We start from the raw sequence: 18,976 nt of genomic DNA, 5'->3' as shown, positions 1-18,976 counted from the left end.
CCATCACACACGAGAGAAAGTATAAAGATACACACGAAAATTTTATAACAGTATTAGATGTATTTCATTGCAGAGACAGCGTCCAAAAGTTGCAAGGCCAATCGTTGCGGCCGCGATGTGAGTGCCGTTAGCGCCCGTTGCTTTTTGGCCCATACAGCCTACTTAATGATGCATAATCTGATTACATTTTATTTTGACAGACAATTTATTTTTATGCTGTATTAGTTTGTTGTCATCCTTTAGGGATGTGCAAATTTTCAAATTAATCGGACGTCTGGAAGTCGATGAAAATAACGTTCAAAGATTCCGATACATATACATTATAATACATAGTAAATTAATCGTACTAAAAAAATCGTGTTAAAATAGGCTTTTGTCATACACGTCAGTGTAATTATACGATTAGAAAACGAATTTGCTAAGTACGTGAGATAATTGATATTCTTTCGTTTTACGAAATCACGACCGAGGAATACCATTAGATTTGATCGTGAAACCTTGAAGATGTCGGTCAATATTTGCGGCCATTAAGTGTTACACGTTACACGCTTGCAGAATACGTTGCCGAGGCTTATTATGAGAAGATGGACCGTTAGAGTGCACTCAGCAGTGACCTCGAACGTTAGTCCGTCAACGAAGCTACGATGACTTGCACATTCATAAAACAAAACTTCACTATCGCAAACCATAGATTGTATTCGATCACGACGCCTAAACGCATTCTGGAACGAGTCCGTATTGTACCGATTTTGCCAATCAATTTCAATGTAACTGGGCGTTTATTATGAAGACTCGCTTCGAGTATGCATATTCTTTACTGATCATGCTTCTCATACGACCACGGAATGTAGGTCACGTCGTGAACGTTATTGGTCCGTTTCAACTTTGAGAAGTTGGAACTTTTACAAAAAGCCGTTCTCGACTCGAATGCGAATGGTTTCTTAGATTTATCGTATGAATACAAAATGTATTCGTTTATTAATGTATATTGTTACAGCAGGCTCGTTGCACTACGTAGCGGTGCACTGCGGTAATTAATGCAGTCGTATAATACAGATATGTATCTTATTCTATTTATTTCAGGAAGTAACGCGATAGTACATTCACCTTAGTTACGTTGTGGTTCATTTCTTTAGTAATAAATTTTAACGAATCACAACCAATACCTGTTTCTACATAATGATATCCAACATTTGAAACCTGTAAATAATGATAATTTCCACCTATGAAGGCTGTAATAGATTATTGTTGATGGACTTTTTTTTTTAGTTTTTTTACCAACAGCTATATATTTTGTTGTTGAATTTTTTCATGTGCTAGGTCTATTTACGTTAAGTACCTATCGGAACCTTACACGATTTCAGACCTTCATGTAAATCAACAGAATCACTATTTAGAACGGCTATCCTGTCCAATGAGTGTGACGGTGCCAATCCGTGCAGACTCACGTGACGTCCTTACTACATGTCCAACAAAATAGAAATGAGAAATCCTAGAGATAAAATATTAAAATGTTGATTTGGATGTAGTAACATCATCTCAACAAAACCGAGGTTTTATTCGGGAAACCGTGCCTATTCATCTAAGACCTAAAAGTAACGTCAAAGCTGGGCCATATTCGTATGCCTATTTAAGCTAATAATAAATAAATTTATAGAAATGTAATATCACAAACTACTTTAAGCCAGTACAAACAATCCCTCAACACACACCTAATAAAATAAAATAAATTCTATTTGAGGAATAAATTATAAAAACACACTCGAAGCACTCTTAAATACACAATGAGTGAAAATTTTGAATGATAATGATACATCTATCATCATACGTGAAGCGCTGTTACACGTGAGTTACGCTTGCCATCAAATAATTTCTGGTCATGAATCTACATAACAGTTCATTGTGTCTTCGAGTTATTTATTACAAGTACAACGTCGATCTCTGAGGCTTGTATCTTGATAAACACAGCATCATCAAGCGCCGGACAGTGATTGCAATCGACTTTCTATTTTACGTTCTGAAGCCGTGACGACTGTCTTAATCACTACTCCGTTACCCAGGGCAACTTAGAATTTACGTAACGACTAAATTATTTATTAAAAAAAACACTGCAAACGTTCTATAAGCCTCACACTAAATTGTCTCTATAATGTTTGAGGACGTTTTCTTTAATTAACAAATATATACAGTGAGAGAGATCTCTCATTAACGTCGCTTTTGAGAGTTTATTATTGTCTTATGCCGTGGTATGCAGTTTAATGTGAAATTCGATTTTAACTCTTACATTTTATGAATCATTATGATTCCAACATAAAATGTTTATTTGCAATTTAACTCCACATAGATCTAAATAGAATTCTTGACCGCAAGCACCCGTTAATGCTTCACAATACATTAGTCAGAAAAATTACAACCAATTCAGGGAATGAATGAATTTATACTGGTGGTAGGACCTCTTGCGAGTCCGCGCGGGTAGGTACCACCGCCCGGCCTATTTCTGCCGTGAAGCAGTAATGCGTTTCGGTTTGAAGGGTAGGGCAGCCGTTGTAACTATACTGAGACTTTAGAACTTATGTCTCAAGGTGGGTGGCGCATTTACGTTGTAGATGTCTATGGGTTCCAGTAACCACTTAACACCAGATGGGCTGTGAGCTCGTCCACACACATAAGCAATAAAAATAAAATAAAAAAAAGTTGTACGTTTTGTAGTCCAGCACGGATAGGTGTCAATCAACACCCTGCCTATTCTTGTCACTAAGCAAGCATATGTGTATATTCCAATTTGAATGGCGAGCCAATCGTACCAACTTAGACCTCATGACTCAACGTCGATGGCGGGATTCACTTTGTGATGTCTATGAACTCCGATAACAACTTAATACCAAGCGGACCGTGAGCCTTCTACCTATCATTACAGCAAAAATAATTTCCTTACAATTAAATCTATTACTATGTTTTCTTTCAGAATGCGATAGCACTGGACTAAGAAAGCGACGGACACGTATATTGTACAATATTTTACAGTCATTTATAGTAACTTGAAAAAAAAAGAAGATAATAATGTTTTTTTTTTTCAATCTTACAAAAGTGGAACACCTCGGCGCTTTGTTTGTGTTTAAAAAAACTTTGACAGTTTGCTCATGGCATCTAATTTTCAAAAGTGGGCTGTAAATATTTGCTATAGCTGTTAATGACCAAGTGTCCGCAGGCATTAAGTGACGTTATAAAAAATCGTGGTGAGTTAAGAAATTGAATTTTATAGAAATAATCATGCCGTTCAACTATTACATTATCATGACATTTGAACGTTAAAATTTACGCAAGAATTTATATTGAAACGTCTTTTGTGAATTATTGGTATATTTCAGAATTTTACAAAGCAATATACAAATAGCTTTTTTATAAACATACTCAAATGTCGCCTTGTAAATCGATAAAGGCAAAAGTCTATAACACTATACGTACGAAAAGAAACAAAAGAGTTTATGCATTTTGAGAGCGAGATAGGAGGGCGAGGGTGCAATGGCTGGCGCTCCCTCGGCACTCTACCATTGTTACCCGCTAGTTTGCATGAAAATAGAGAAAACTCTCCATGTGTGTCACCGTTCTGAATAAAATATTCTTTTCTTTGTTTACAACCGTTGTCTCCGTGTAATCAGTAAAAGTATTGTTAACGCGAGACATAATAGTCTTTTTGTTTACAAAAAAATATTTATTTTCTTGCGATTCCTTATTGAAATTCTCTGGATTTTCCGTTCAAATACAACCGTTTGTAGTAATTTCTCAGGGGTCACTCATCTGTTATGCACCGATAAAATGATTATGCAGCAGAAAAAATCCGTTAAATGTCAATAACAGTTATACTGTGTGTATCGATTCAATCGGATAACGGACACGAATAGAAACACAAAAATATTCATTACTAGCTGACCCGGCAGACTTCGTAGTGCCTCAATCGATAAAAGACCTAAACTTTTGTATAAAATAAACTTAAAACAAATAAAGGAATCCGTCTGACGGGGGACACATCAAAGGAAAAACAAAATTTCTGTTTTTTATTTACTTCCGAGCATTTTCATATTTATCTACCTTTTAAACCTTCTCTGGACTTCCACAAATAATTCAAGACCAAAATTAGCCAAATTGGTTTAGCCGTTCTCGAGTTTTAGCGAGACTAACGAACAGCAATTCATTTTTATATATACAGATATTTAAACCAATATTGGATTAGAACATCTTGATCTTAATAAAAAATATTTAAACGAATACCTTAACCGTACTTTACCTGTGCCCATAATAAACAGTGCCCGATCCTACTTATCTTCTTGTATTTGGAAAAAGAAACTCTAATTATATTTTTTACTAACGATCAACCACTACCGAGTAGAACTACTTTCATTTTATATTATACTGTTATTTGACGCACTCTAATTCCGTCTGACTATTGATTGATTTGACCACATTTCTATACAAATTACAAAATGTCCATTGCAATAAATCAGTACGAATTATATCTACAAATAAATCTTAATATTAAATACTAGTAATAAATATTGTAACTATTTTAAACTGATGATTCCCCTTATTTATTATTTGTATTCAACTTTCCAAAATAGTTACTGAAATAAATTAATTATGATTTTCATAATCGATTTTCTGTTGCTGGTCGTCCTAATGAAGCCTTGAATTTTATTGTAGTTTCAGAAATCCATTAAAAGACTTTGTGAACATAAATTCCAAGTTACGAATGAGCGAAAGGCTAATTTCTAACCTCTACTTTGGATTAGTTACCGCTGCTAATGAGTATCTTCACTGGAACCAATGATTACCTCCACTGAGTGAAACCCACTTTCTTGTAAATCAATCCTGCTATTTAACTTTCTGATACTAAAAATCTATTATTGTTTTTTAAAGATCAGTGTCTGATTAAAATTTTTTTTGCAAATCAGCTTTTTGAGACTAGCCTTGATGCAGTCTTATCAAACTAAGAAACACAAAATAACTTTACAAAGTGAGTTTTTTTAATTCACTCAAATACACAACACTGGTTCAGAAGGGTCGAGAAACCAACGACCTGCGAAATGCTTTGCTCAAAATGGTATGGATAATTAGTGGAAAGTGCTGGGCAGAGAAGGTAAATTAGTTGGAAGTTAACCGCAACTTGTCAAAGAAGAACCACAGTCCGGCCTTAATACTTTCACTGAAATAAGCCAACTTCTTGTACCAAATACCGTAGACAATGTGCTGTTCGCGTTATTGTATTTGAAATAGTCTTTTGCTCTGATAACATTAATTTTTACCTTTTACCCATATAGAATACCATAGTTTTAAACTTAACTTGTTTGTCTAGCAATAAGATCACAAATAAATTAATTTAAAACTTTGTAGTTTTTATGATAAACATATAGATATCATCAGCCTTTATCTGCCTACTGCTGGACATAGGACCGCATTCTGTGGAAGGCACTGGGGAAGGCCTATAAACATATAGATATAAATGGGAAAAATTAAAAGCAACTCACATGCAGTCCGTGACGTCAGTTGATTCGTCTAATTCTCCGATAGTGTCAAGTGATGCTCCAGAGCCGTCTTCTCGTGTTTCAGTCGGCGGCGGCGGTGGCGCTGTAGTGGGTCGCGTTAAAGTTGGCGAATCATTGCTGTTCTCTTTAAATTGAGACTTAGGCACGAAATCAATTAGTCGCGGTAGCACCTCTTGTGTCGTAGTATCTTGAATTTTTTCTGCGTTCGTGTTATTCATTTCAGCTTCAGAGCGCTGCAACCACGTTTCAATACAATTCTTTTTTGTTGGTGTCAGTAATGATTCGGGCATGGGTGGTGGCGAAACGTCTGGCACCGGAATACGTTTGGGTCTTCTTTCACTAACTGATCTCTCTATTTTCGTGTTCCGTGGCATGGGTTTGGGTTTTTCTATAATCTGATCGGAATTTTCGTTATTTTTTAAATGATTTGTGTCGATATTCTCGTGTTTAGTTGCAAGGTTTGTACTATTATTATTTTTGTCACTGCCAAAAAATCGTTTTGTCACTGTTTGTTTATTTTCCTCGCTAGACATTGACGTTGAAACGTTTGTATTGTTGCCATGAGTCACCTTGTCTACATTGTTTGACTCCTCTCGTTTTTCATATTGTTTCTCCATAAATTGTTTACTTGTGATATCTTTAAGAATATTAGTATCAATGTTTTCAATACAATTCAAAACTTTTTGGATATCAATAGTTTTTGGTTGCATTATCGGTGTAGAAGGAATACTATTTTCGACCGAGCTCGCCATCGACCCAAGTCTGTCAACTACTGTTGAAATGGAGCTGCCTGTGTCATCAGACTCTGCATCAGCCAACACTAAGCAGCGTTCCCAATCGGTTGATGACAATAAATCTAAATATACTTCGGCATCGGGGGGCACTGCTTTACCGTCTGACAATCTACGTACCAATCGTCTTACTTCTTCTGGTGAACCTTTTTTAAAACAAGCCAAGCTTTCTTTGTTTTGACGATGAATATGACTATCAAAAGACGACTTACGAGATAACTTAGTAATAGTAGAAATTCCGTTGTGCTTTCCGTTCATAATATCCTTATCGTTTGTATTAAAATTTGGTGGGTTCTCATTGCCAGTACAATTCTGTTCTCCAAAAGTTAGGAGCTTATCTTTAAAGGAATTCTTTTTCCCTAACTTTCTTGGAGGCACTGGCGGTGGTAAAGTCGTAGGTCGAATAATGTCAGTTGATTGTTTCGATGTCGTTTTAGATTTCGTCGTAACACTATTTTCTTCTTTGTCGTTCATTTCGAAATGACGCACTAATAACGTTAATGTTTCATCTGAATCTTTTAGGCGTCGCACACAATCAATTCTAGTTAGTTCTGAAACGGGAACGCCGTCGATAGCTAAGATTTCATCGCCCGGAATCAATTTTCCCCAGGGTGCCTGAGCATTTGCTGCTGGACTATCTTCTGCACATGATTGCACCAGGAGTCTTCTAACTTTTTCTGCAGCGGCTGATCCACCTTCAAATTTGAGTCCGAGGCCAAGTCTTTCTCCACGCGGCCTCCGTACAATGACCTCCGAAGCGCCAGTCGTAGCACCCACAGTGAGTACGGTAACGAATGATGGATCTTTTGGAGATGGCCGACCTTCACCGACCGGGACAATGGTGACAAAATCCTCGACGGCTATTTCTGCCGCCATACCTCGAAATACGCACACTCGGCGGAGTAGATTCCGCGGGATCAGATCTGAGAACAAAGAAATAAAATATAAAAGAAATATATAACTAAAGACTTATCACACTCACGCATTGTTTGACTGTCGGAATGGCGCACTTTCTAAGTTTGATAGAAACACAATGTTTGGACAATGAATCTGAGATTGATTGATTTTGGAATGAGCATATTGGAAACTGTCTGTAAAACAATTTATTACATTCATGCAAGCTCATCTCCAATAACTGGTCCAAAAACAAAGTTATTGACACTAAGGACCGCAACTAAGGCGTTACGAAATTTATGTTCGTTAATAACTAGATAGCTACACGATACTACCTACTTCCTGTTCACGATCAATTCAAACTTTCATTGATCAACATGAAAGTATAACGAGCGTGTTTGGGAACGCGTTGACCACAAACAGTCGCATCATCGGAATGGCTGAGATGTAGGTTAGTGGCACCGAAAGCAGCGCCGAGTTCGTGGCAGCAATCGCCGAGAATTGACGCATTAGCATATTGCCCAGGGCCTCGATCCGTTATTCCCGAGTCCCAGCCTCTTTCAAGTTTCTCACGACATGAGAACGTTATTCTTCAACTCTGACTCTACTCAATTGCATCATATTTCGTCTTCACGCATTTAAACTGTATAATCTCAAAACTTACTAATTTTACAGGAGAGTATTTTAAACGTTTTTTAATATTAATCATCTTTGTAACTTTTTTTTTTACCAGATACGTTATCTGTCTTTTAAAGTAAGATAAAATTATGTATTAATTTTGTTGATAGTAGTCAAAATATAGGTAAACTAAAAAATAACTAAAACCCTTTTGATAGTATTTATGATAAAAATACTGGAGATACCAAATGATTCCGCATATTAACTCAATTTCGAATATTTTTGGAAATTGTGCAACTTTTAATGGAAAAGACGATCTTATGATTAGAGACATATTTTTTTAATATAGCTATGATCGTGACATGTTTAAATCATCATCATCAAAATCAATATTTTATAGTCAACATTTTCGTTTCGCCTTGTAACCGAGTAAAGTAAACAAAGAAATATTGCTGCATCGCATATGGTATTGTTCAGTGGTATCTTGTAATTGAATCTTTACACCGTGACCTAGAATACGGAAGATAGCTTGCATTATTTTAGAGACCGTGATGCGGTAAACCGTAAGCCAACGTCGAAGAATGAACGTTTGGAATACCGTTATTCAAACGAGTATCAATGAGCATACATTTAGAAATTAACATATAATATAACATAACATATTGTTATGTTCCGATTGACTTTTGGTAATATTACTGTTTTATACGTACTATCTACGACATAAACCACGATGGTAAATTTGGACATTTTTAAAAATGACCTAAATGATTATTTTGAATTTCACAGAAAAATTTCATAACTTTTTATAGCTTAGATGGGTGGACGACGTCACGTCCCACCTGATGTTAAGTGGTCACCACAACACATAGATCTCAACAACATAAATACTGCCACTAACATTAAGATTTTTTTCCTACCTATGCTGATAGCCTTGAGAGGCTATTTCAGCTTTACCCTAGCGTGTAGGTGAGCGCTCGGGGCTCAAACCGGAAGTGTTGCTAACACTAGCCCTAGCAAGAGCAGTGCTTCGCAGAATCTACCACCGGAGCGGAAACGCCACCAACTGAGAAGATTCGGCGAGAAACTCAGTGGGCTTTTGAAAGATGAGTTCTGAGTCTGATTTTATACAGAACAACGGCTGCCCCACCCTTTAAACTGAAACGCATTACTGCTTCACGCACGAATAGGCAGGATGGTAATGCTTACCTGTGCGAGCTCACAAGATACCCTACCACCAATAAATAAACAACTATAACATAATGAAAACACAATTGTTTTTTGTAATTGAATTAAACTGAAGCAAGCACAGTGGTTTTATTAGTATGTATATGTGCACACAACAATGCAAAAATGTTTCGGTGGGTAACTGCAAAGTAAGAATTTTTCTTAATTACATAAGTGGTATCCTCAGCTAGCACCCAATAGAATCCATCATCAATTATCGCGACCGCCAGTAAATCTTTAGTCTGCATAAATTGAATAAAGCACGTTGTACCCGCAATGTAAACAAGTTTATGCACTTTTTGCGATATCGCGGTAATCGTCACACCTCAGTTATCGGACATGCAAACATTACTATCGTTTTGAATAGCTATTTTTATATCTTATGAACAATCTAACGATACCCATCTAATTAGTTATGAGTGGGCGTGAAATGATGTAAGGTTCTCGTTTAATTGGTTTTATTAGAACGCTCTCAATGTGAATTGAAAAAAATAAGGGAATAAGTGAGCTAATGAATTAGTTACAGGTACCATAACATAGAATGAAGAGCAATGATGATATGAAGTTTTGTAGTTCATACAACGCACTTTAAAGATAATGTTAAGACGTACCTATGCGTTGATACGTATTTTTCTTTGGATATTCGTAGGTACATATGTATCTAACTAAAAGAAAAATATGAAACTATGAACTACTTCAATTAATGTGTAAATCTCCTTAAAGAACAACCTATTTAGTTAGTAATATTCAATAAGGTATTGACCGTCATCGACAAACAAAACATGTATAAATCAAGTGGATGTAAATAGCATAACGCAATACTCGTAGTTACCAGCGACCGATCGGGGCCATTCATCTAATTAGGGGATCCTCTTCTTGTGCAACAACAACGTTCTCGTACAGCAAGCAATCCATGGAAATATGACCTTATAACAAGTGCAGTCAGATCTTTTTTTCAATGCAGTCTTGTTGATAGTATTTACGGCAGTACGGTTGTGGGAACATGTGAAAGTCGTCTGACTAAAGTTCGGGTTTCGATGATTATTTAAAGTGTAGAAATCATATAACCGTATGCAATAATGCTTTTTTTTTACAACGGAACAAAATGTTTACTTTTAGATCGGAAATTTTGAATTTTATATCAAATAAATTTGTCATTTTTATAGTCGAGACTATTGATATGTTTTTTTATTGCCTTCAAGGCTGAGGGGTTCACGACCAGTTTGATCTAGAGTGGTCATCCTCGCTTATTAAAAAGAAACATTCGAAAAATGACATCTCATAGCTGTTAGTAGGCATCATGAAGTTCATTCCAAAGCTGCATGGTATTTGACAAATAATACCTCTGAAAATATACCGTGAGAGAAAGGCATTGATTCCAGATAATAAAAATAAATTATTTCCTGATGACGAGTGGTACGTTAGTGAAAAGAAGATAATTTCAAGCAATACCTCAGAACACTTTATAAAAAATACGGTATACAAAAATTACAAACCACAAAGTAAACTAAAATTTCTTCTTAAGCCCATATGTTTCAAATGCCCTACTGTGCCCCAAAATTTTAGCCTAAATTATTAAAAAAGTATACAATGTTCACGCCTCCATTGATTCATCACGAAGTCAAAAAATATTAGTTCAGTCAAAGCTCATGTGTATGCCTTAATTTTACTTGTAGTCCTGATTCAATCTTAGAACTGCAGTTGGTAAATATTGTCCAACGAACCAGAGGAACCATTTAAGTTATACTCTAACTTTATTTACCGCTAAACATAGCTAAAACATGTCGCTTTACCAAATACAGATTCTAACGGTTCTAGTAGCTACGACTATTCGGCACAAAATCCAGCATAAATAAACATATTACTTGGTTTTAATGAGCATGCAATTTGCTTAAAATATAATCCCGTAAGTAGAAAATGAAAATATCTATTTATTTATTTACAAAGTTGGACTTCAACATTTGGTTTTCCTTTAAAGTATTATTTGAGTATTTTAATATTCAAACTTTTAATATAGCCTCGCGAAATAACTTTATTTCTGATATGATGTAAAAACAACGTTTTCTAAACATTTTGCAATATATATGACCACAGACCTATGACTCCATCGGCACGCGACATTTCCATAGCGGCGCGAGGCTCTGACATAAACACAAGCTGCATAACTACCTATACAGACGAGTGTAGGTGTGTGTGTGTGTGTGTGTATTATATGTATCTATTGTCATAATATATCACGCGGCGCCCTGGCTCACAGCTATCTCACACGAAATTGAAATAAGTTTGATAATATCATAACCTCTTTGAGGAGCAGCGGCCCGCAAAAGGCGAGTGGCTTAGACATTATCTGGATATGTGTCTCCAAAAACAGCGGGCACAGAGGCGTAACAAACGAAGACCGAGAATCACGATCTCTGATAGCCGAAAAGGAATTTAATAACCGGCGGTTTCGTAAACATTGCTGCTTTGTTAATTCTTAATGTAAATGAGCAGAATCATTTGCAGTTATTTAAATATTCGAGCATTTAAGAGATAGATAAATAGAGAGAGATAAATAAAAATGTGTTGGCGAATAACCGTGGGCGTCCTTTGCCCGGCTTACAGAAATATTTAAAAATCCTTTTCCAATAAATTTAATGATTTCAAACCATTTTGAAATGGTATAAAAATTGGCTCGATAAAAGTACCTAATAAAGCACGAATTTTTATCTCTAAAGTTTTAAAACCAGTCAAACGAAAACATCGCAAAAGTGAGCTAGGATTTACTCTACCCAATATCCACCGACTTAAATAAGGTTCTTTTGGTCAAATGCAAAACAAGAAACTTAATAACTGGAACTCCCGCAGCGCCGTATCGCCCACCAGGCTACAAAATAAATTATTAAAAACCTAATCGTCAATATGAATGAACTCAGTTTGAAATTTCTGGGTGAGCTAAAATGTAATTAAAGCCCACACAACTTTGCTTAAACTTTTAATTTTTTTTAGAGAATTAATCATTGAACATTTTTCCAAAATATTTACAAGATAATAAAAAGATTGAGATCAAAAATTATAAAATGTTCCTATTTAATCTAGAAAGTTCGAAGACCTCGACTATCTCCGAAGACCGTGTTGTCTCTTTTTAAGACTTTATAAATTGACTTGATTATGATAATGTGGTTTCCACTCGGTTAGCCTGTCTAATTCTGAGAGCTAATTTTAAATAGATTATATTTACGTTTATTGAAATGCTCCAAGTAAGTTATTGGCTGGCAGATCTGCGAGTGGCTTAGTTCATGCGAATATTTAACATTTGTATGTACCGGTTCGATGTTCTATTTTCTCAAAATATTCAAAAGAGATCAACCATCCGTCAAATGTCTGACAGTTTGCAGAGTCTTATACAAAACAAAACACGACTTGACAGCTTGTCAGAGATCGAGGGCTCAATAACACATGGCGTTTATAATATCAAACGTAAGTCGGGATTAAGTTTTAATCAGGATGGATTTTAATGATAATTATCTGTCCGATCATATCTGTACGGGTATATAAAGGGGGGCAGTAGCATACTGAGCTACTGCATCTATTTCCTTAATAGTAATTTAACCTGTTTTACCACTTCTTACTCCCTAAATATTGTAATAACTTAATAATCAGTAGGGCACATTTTAACACCGCTTCTAAACTACCTAACATCATATTTTCAGGTGGATCATTGAGGCCTGGCTATCCTAGCTAATAATGTAAAACATATATTTCAAAATAAAATACTTTGACCGACATGTTTTGCTAGCATCGTCTTTCTATTTCTGCCATGAAGCAATCGTGCATTTCGGTAATCTTTGACTACAAGCCTCACGGTGGGCGGTAACATCCGTTTTCTGGTGTATATCCGCTCCATTTGGCTGCGAGTCCGTCTGACCATGTTATTATAAAATTAAGAATACAAATGAGTTTAAAATTTAAATTCACCTTTTTTATCAGTTCGGAGTCGTCTGGAACGAATACCGTCTCAGTTGAACAACATCTCACAGTACGTGGGTGGAACTCATCAACTAATACTGAAACGCAATGAATTCTAAATAACATCGTAAATGCAAACTAGGTTTCCACAAACGCTCTTCTAAAGAAAAACAACTGATTGTAATACCGAACCGAGAAATGTTAGTTGGTTTTGTAATCGATAGTCGATTGTAGAATTTCAACATAAGCGATCATAAAATTTAATGATGAGATTACGGTATTGCTAATAAATTTCTAATCAAAACCGTTTTCGAGCCCCAAGTGCTACAAGGTTTAACTGTTAAAACGAAGACAAGTGACAACGTTTTGTATAAACCTGTCTGCCTTCGTGGTACATGTAGTACACACTTAAAGCCATGAGACTTGTTTGAGTTACAACATCGCTATATTGATATTTTTGGCAGAAATAATAACCCGATAAAAAATTGCTTCAAATGTAAAAGGAACTCACGATCCACCTGATGTTAAGTGCTTACTGGAGGTCCATAAACAATAACAACGTAACTCCCGTCACGACTGTCCCACCCCTGGACAACAATATCCCCTACTACCAGAAATTACGTCAGCAATAAATAATATTATTTGTCATGATCAAAATCATAATAAACGTATTCTATTATATTTAAGGCATTTTTAAACATCTTCTACGGATATATAGTAGTGGTTTGCGTGACATCAGAGATTTGTCGCGGTTCCAATCTTCGAATCGACAGAGGTGAACATCCTTCAAGCGTCCGCACCGGACCAATCGGCCATCGTGATTTCGACGCCAATAAAATCTGAAATCTTGTTCGTTGTGTCGATTTTTATAACAGTTTTATAATATCTAGCAAATTATCATACGGACCGTTAATCGTCTCGTCAGAAACATGTTAGTTAATGTCTCCTTTATGAATACATTTCGCGTGAATGATATGTTAATTTATTAGTTCGTCCGGAATTATTGATAACCACAGTTCACTTTTGTTGTATCTCCATGACATAATAAATTGCAGTGACTTCTCACAATATGAGATCATAAGTGTCATCTACGCATATATTTAAAGACTTTAATCATGTTAAAAATAGACTTATATGACGAAGCGTCATACTATTGTCATTCATAAGCTACGTTTAAATTCATTATAATTGATATCTTTAAGATTTCACAATATGATTGAAAAGCAATTATCGAAGGTATGTACATATATAAATAATGTTTATTTTAATGTACATAAATAAACATACATAAAATTATGTACATACATAAATAATGGTTTATAAGATTAAAGAATAAGGAATTTGGACCATGAAACTCAATGGGATATCTGGCTGTGTGATAAATTACAATTGTCACAAATCCTATATTCCTGAATCGATACGTTAATAAAAATAGTCAATGTACCTTAGATTTTTTTAAGAAAATTTCTTTTCGAAATGTTTGTAATGCGTTATAGAGAATATAAATAATCGATGATTATATCCTCTCATTTCAAATGACGTGAATCGAGATATCTCTCGATTGTGGAGTCGCAAATAGTTTTATCAGTTACATGTTATCTTATGTAAGCACGTTATTTTAGGAAAGTCAGGTACTGCTTATTGCCAAAAATATGCTGTGATGGCATACATGGTTCATTTTAAATACGACGTGTTGATTAATTAAAATAACGCAAAAAAATTGTTCAAAAAACATGCACAAGTAGCCAAAAAACTTAACACAGATCTTCTACATATTATGATTTTATCCACATATAATGTATTATTATTTACAAAAAAATGTCAATTCCTCTGTAAAAGCACAGAAATAGATTTCTTGTAAGCACAGGGCGGGAGAGATAATAAGTCATGGAGTCCGGGAGACGGATATCGCATTCGCAGGCGGTGAGGAGCAGGGTGGCGCCGCACAGTGGGTCGATTCTATGATTTTAGTGACTTAGGGACCAACTTTGTTTTTTTATAATTTTTTTTATCTAGATAGATAGAGCTCGTTAATCTCAATAATAATTGTTTTGGGCAAAAATTACAAAAACTTTATAGTTTGGTCAGAAAAATGTGTTTTGTGATTTATTTGTATGGAGCGGGTCACATTAAATTAAATTCCTGCTAAGTACCGCGAGGTCCCGCTTTGAAACTTTATTTTCCTTATACCTTGTCTAGTCTACTATCATTTGATGCTATGAACATGTGCATAAAGTTGCAACTCTGCCAAATAAATTGATCGAAAAAAATTAATAAATACATAGAATAAAAACCTTTATATTTTTTTTCCTAAGTGCTTTTAAGTTAAATTTGATATGGATTAGTAAGTAAAAGCACGTAATGATACCCATAATTACATAATACCTAACAACAATACATTTAGTAGGTCTCTAATTAAGCAATCTCTCTAATTATTAAGATAGTTAACATTATTTAATGAGGATAATTAGTTAAGTAGCCATTACTGGGTAGTAGAAAATATAGTAAACATTTGTTTGTCTCTGGAAGTATAAAGTGACCATGTTTATTATATACTAACTAGTGTTCGTTTATTCGTACTACTACTAACATCTCGTGATTGTCGTTGTGATCTTGCTGTTTCCGTTATAATTGATAATTTTGTTAACAATTTAGGATTATTTATGATTTTAAGAGAGCAACTACAGTCGCTGTCTGATAATAAAAAACTCTTTCAATTCCTACAAAATCAAATAAACGTGACCGAAGAGAAAAATGTTGAGCTCCAAAAATTCAGTACGCAATTTTGTTCAAATATAAGTGCAATATGGAAACGAAGTAGTCGCATGTTAGCACAGTTTATAAGAAAAAAATGTGATTGGTTAGAATGTGCAATAAACTGGCCCGAAGGAATGATACCTGAAGCTATCAACACTGCACATGAAAGGCTCGAGATTTCTAATACTGAAGATGTTGAAAATGTACCACCCTCAAATGTACTACAGAAGCCTCGACATCTATTTTTGCACCTCGAAAACCTTTTGAAGAATTGGGATCCAGGCAAAAACGAAGACGCATTAAACAAATTTACCAATCGCTTTCGTTATCCCCGGATGAAATAAAAGCTACTACAATTACTAGTTTGAGAAACACTAGAAATGAAGATGTAGGAGAAATAATGAACCACTTGTCAAATCACCCCGAAGATCTAGAAAAAGTTAATGAGTATTTAATTACAAGTAAAGTGAAAAGTAGTACATATTCTCCCGATAAGGCAATATTAGTTTCACTTAAATTAAGTGGCAGTATATAAACCTAAGAGAAGCAGCAAGTGAAAATGGATCTGATTTATACCCTTCTTAATATAAAATTAAGCAAGAAAAGACCAAATGTTATCCAGGGAAAGACGAGGTAATTATTACTGAAGAAGGAGCTGCTATTAAAATGCAAGCATTACTAAACTTGGCGCTATATAGGCTTTTAGATGTGATTACTTCGGATTTGGACTCTGCAAGAGAGCTACTGCTTATAAGCAAATAGGCTTTGATAGAGCCCCAGGTCAAAGTAATTATAAACAAAAAACTGAAACAGAGTTTGATGATTCATCTATTTTCATGGTCAGTCTAGTTCCTATAAGGCTTCAGAAATTTGATGGAACAATTGTTTGGGAAAAAGACCTCATCAACTTTTTATTGCCGTCCAATAATGTTTAAATTTACAAAAGAAACGCAGTCAACAGTGACAATTATAAAAGCTAGCATAACAGAAGAAATAGAAAGACTTCAGCCATCAAAAATCAAACAAATTGAAGTTAACCATCAATTGCACATGATGATGATAGACGGCAAAATAACCTTATATTTTTCAGAAACATTTTCTGCTGTCTGTGATATTTGCAAAGCAAAACCGTCAGAGTTTTTTGGAGTGACTTGCTTATCAAAGAGAAAATAATGAAGAAATATTCCAGTATGGAATGCCATCTTTACATGCCTGGATAAGATGCATGGAGTGCTTACTTCATATCGGTAAATATAATTTTATTACTTCACAATTTTTTCATCGTATGTAGTTTCCTGTGAGATTATTTTTTATATGACACTTTTTTGTTTGCGTCTTATCGTTTGGACTTCAAGAAATGGGGTTGCAAGGGGGGATGACAAAGAAAAAATATCAATCAGAAAGAGCGCTATACAGCAAGCGTTTAAAAAGGAATGCGGTTTACTTATAGATGTTGTCAAGCAAGGAGTAGGAACAAGCAATGATGGCAATACTGCCAGAAGATTTTTCAGGGATGCAGAAGAAACAGCCCGCATAACAGGAATACGTAAAGATTTAATAGAGAGGCTTCACGTGATTCTTCCCTCTGTTGCATCTGGAAAGCGCGTTTCCAATTTTTCGGAATTTTTTAGATATACTGCAGAATTGTATGTTAATGTATATCCCTGGTATTATATATGCCTTCCAGTATCCATAAATTGTTGGCACATGGCAGTGATATATAATAATGAAGAACTTTGGTGCCATTCGTATAGGTAAACTCTCGGAAGAGGCAGCGGAAGCTCGCAATAAAGATTTTCGGAAATATACAGAGAGATGTTATTCAAGAATGAGAAGTAGAACGTCGACTAATGAGGATATTTTACACAATCTTCTTTCGTCTTCTGACCCAAAGATCGAAAGGTGAAACAAAATATATAATATTTAGAGAGATTGCATAATTAGAGACCTACTAAATGTATTGTTGTTAGGTATTATGTAATTATGGGTATCATTACGTGCTTTTACTTACTAATCCATATCAAATTTAACTTAAAAGCACTTACGAAAAAAAATATAAAGGTTTTTATTCTATGTATTTATTAATTTTTTTCGATCCATTTATTTGGCAGAGTTGCAACTTTATGCACATGTTCATAGCATCAAATGATAGTAGACTAGACAAGGTATAAGGAAAATAAAGTTTCAAAGCGGGACCTCGCGGTACTTAGCAGGAATTTAATTTAATGTGACCCGCTCCATACAAAAAAATCACAAAACACATTTTTCTGACCAAACTATAAAGTTTTTGTAATTTTTGCCCAAAACAATTATTATTGAGATTAACGAGCTCTATCTATCTAGATAAAAAAAATTATAAAAAAACAAAGTTGGTCCCTAAGTCACTAAAATCATAGAATCGACCCACTGTGCGCCGGGACGCGGGTTGTGGCGGGAACTAAACGTCCGTGCGCCCGCACTTAATCACATTACACCACGCACACCCATGTCTTACTGACCTTAGCCCGTATCCTCCCGTGGGAAATTGTAAACATTCATTGTTTCGAACCTTAGTCAAATCTATTGTAAAGAACTGTATTTGTAAATACTCACCCCAACAATTCGTAACAGTTTAAGTTGTTTTCGTTTCTCGTCACGTACAATAATAAAGTAACCACTTTGTCAGCAACGTCCCACACTTTTTCAACGTTCAAAACATCGTAGTTGCGTGGGTTCCGCGGGGCTTTTCATTTAAAATCGTAATTTGTGTGATGTAGTCTACGAGATAGCGCTCACGGGCGCAGCGCGAGCGAGCGTCGCGACGTCGACGGCGCGGAGCGGCGTGTGCGCTGCAGACCAGCGGTGGGGCCGACCGGTCGCAACCGGGCCGCGCTCTCACCGCTTCAACCGCCCTGCCACAACCATTGCCTATAATCGCATTTGACACCGTACCGCGTTCCGCGTACAAGAAAGTTTCACATTTCTATGTCATCAATGCAATGAAAGTCACGAGTCTCAGATATTCCTTATTATTACTATTCGAACTCATAATCATTTAACAATATTCGTTTACAGAAATCATTTACAGACGAACAAATGGAGTTGTCGCAAAAATGCAACAAAATTTTAATGAACGCAAATTGATTTAACAGATCGGCAAAGGTCCCGAGGCGTCGAAATATTATGTCATAAACGAACTAAAGTTTATTCATAATTCATAACTTT

At 35.5% G+C, this 18,976-nt stretch overlaps 1 protein-coding gene across 1 annotated transcript in view; it reads right to left on the bottom strand.

Moving 5' to 3' along the window:
• bbg (PDZ domain-containing protein big bang) overlaps positions 1-18,612 on the bottom strand; it is a 42,218-nt gene extending 23,606 nt beyond the window's left edge. The window contains exons 1-2 of the mRNA XM_089727428.1: positions 18,365-18,612; positions 5,523-7,254 (exon numbers count right to left, since the gene is read on the bottom strand). Of these exons, the coding sequence (XP_089583554.1) occupies positions 5,523-7,207 (1,685 nt within the window). The 5' untranslated portion in view covers positions 7,208-7,254; positions 18,365-18,612. The remainder of the gene's footprint in view (positions 1-5,522; positions 7,255-18,364) is intronic.
• Positions 18,613-18,976: the final 364 nt, after the last annotated feature.

Source organism: Bombyx mandarina, chromosome 05 (assembly GCF_030267445.1).
Source record: "Bombyx mandarina strain Sakado chromosome 05, ASM3026744v2".
Taxonomy (NCBI): Eukaryota; Metazoa; Arthropoda; class Insecta; order Lepidoptera; family Bombycidae; genus Bombyx; species Bombyx mandarina.
This window is presented reverse-complemented; position numbering and strand designations above follow the sequence as displayed.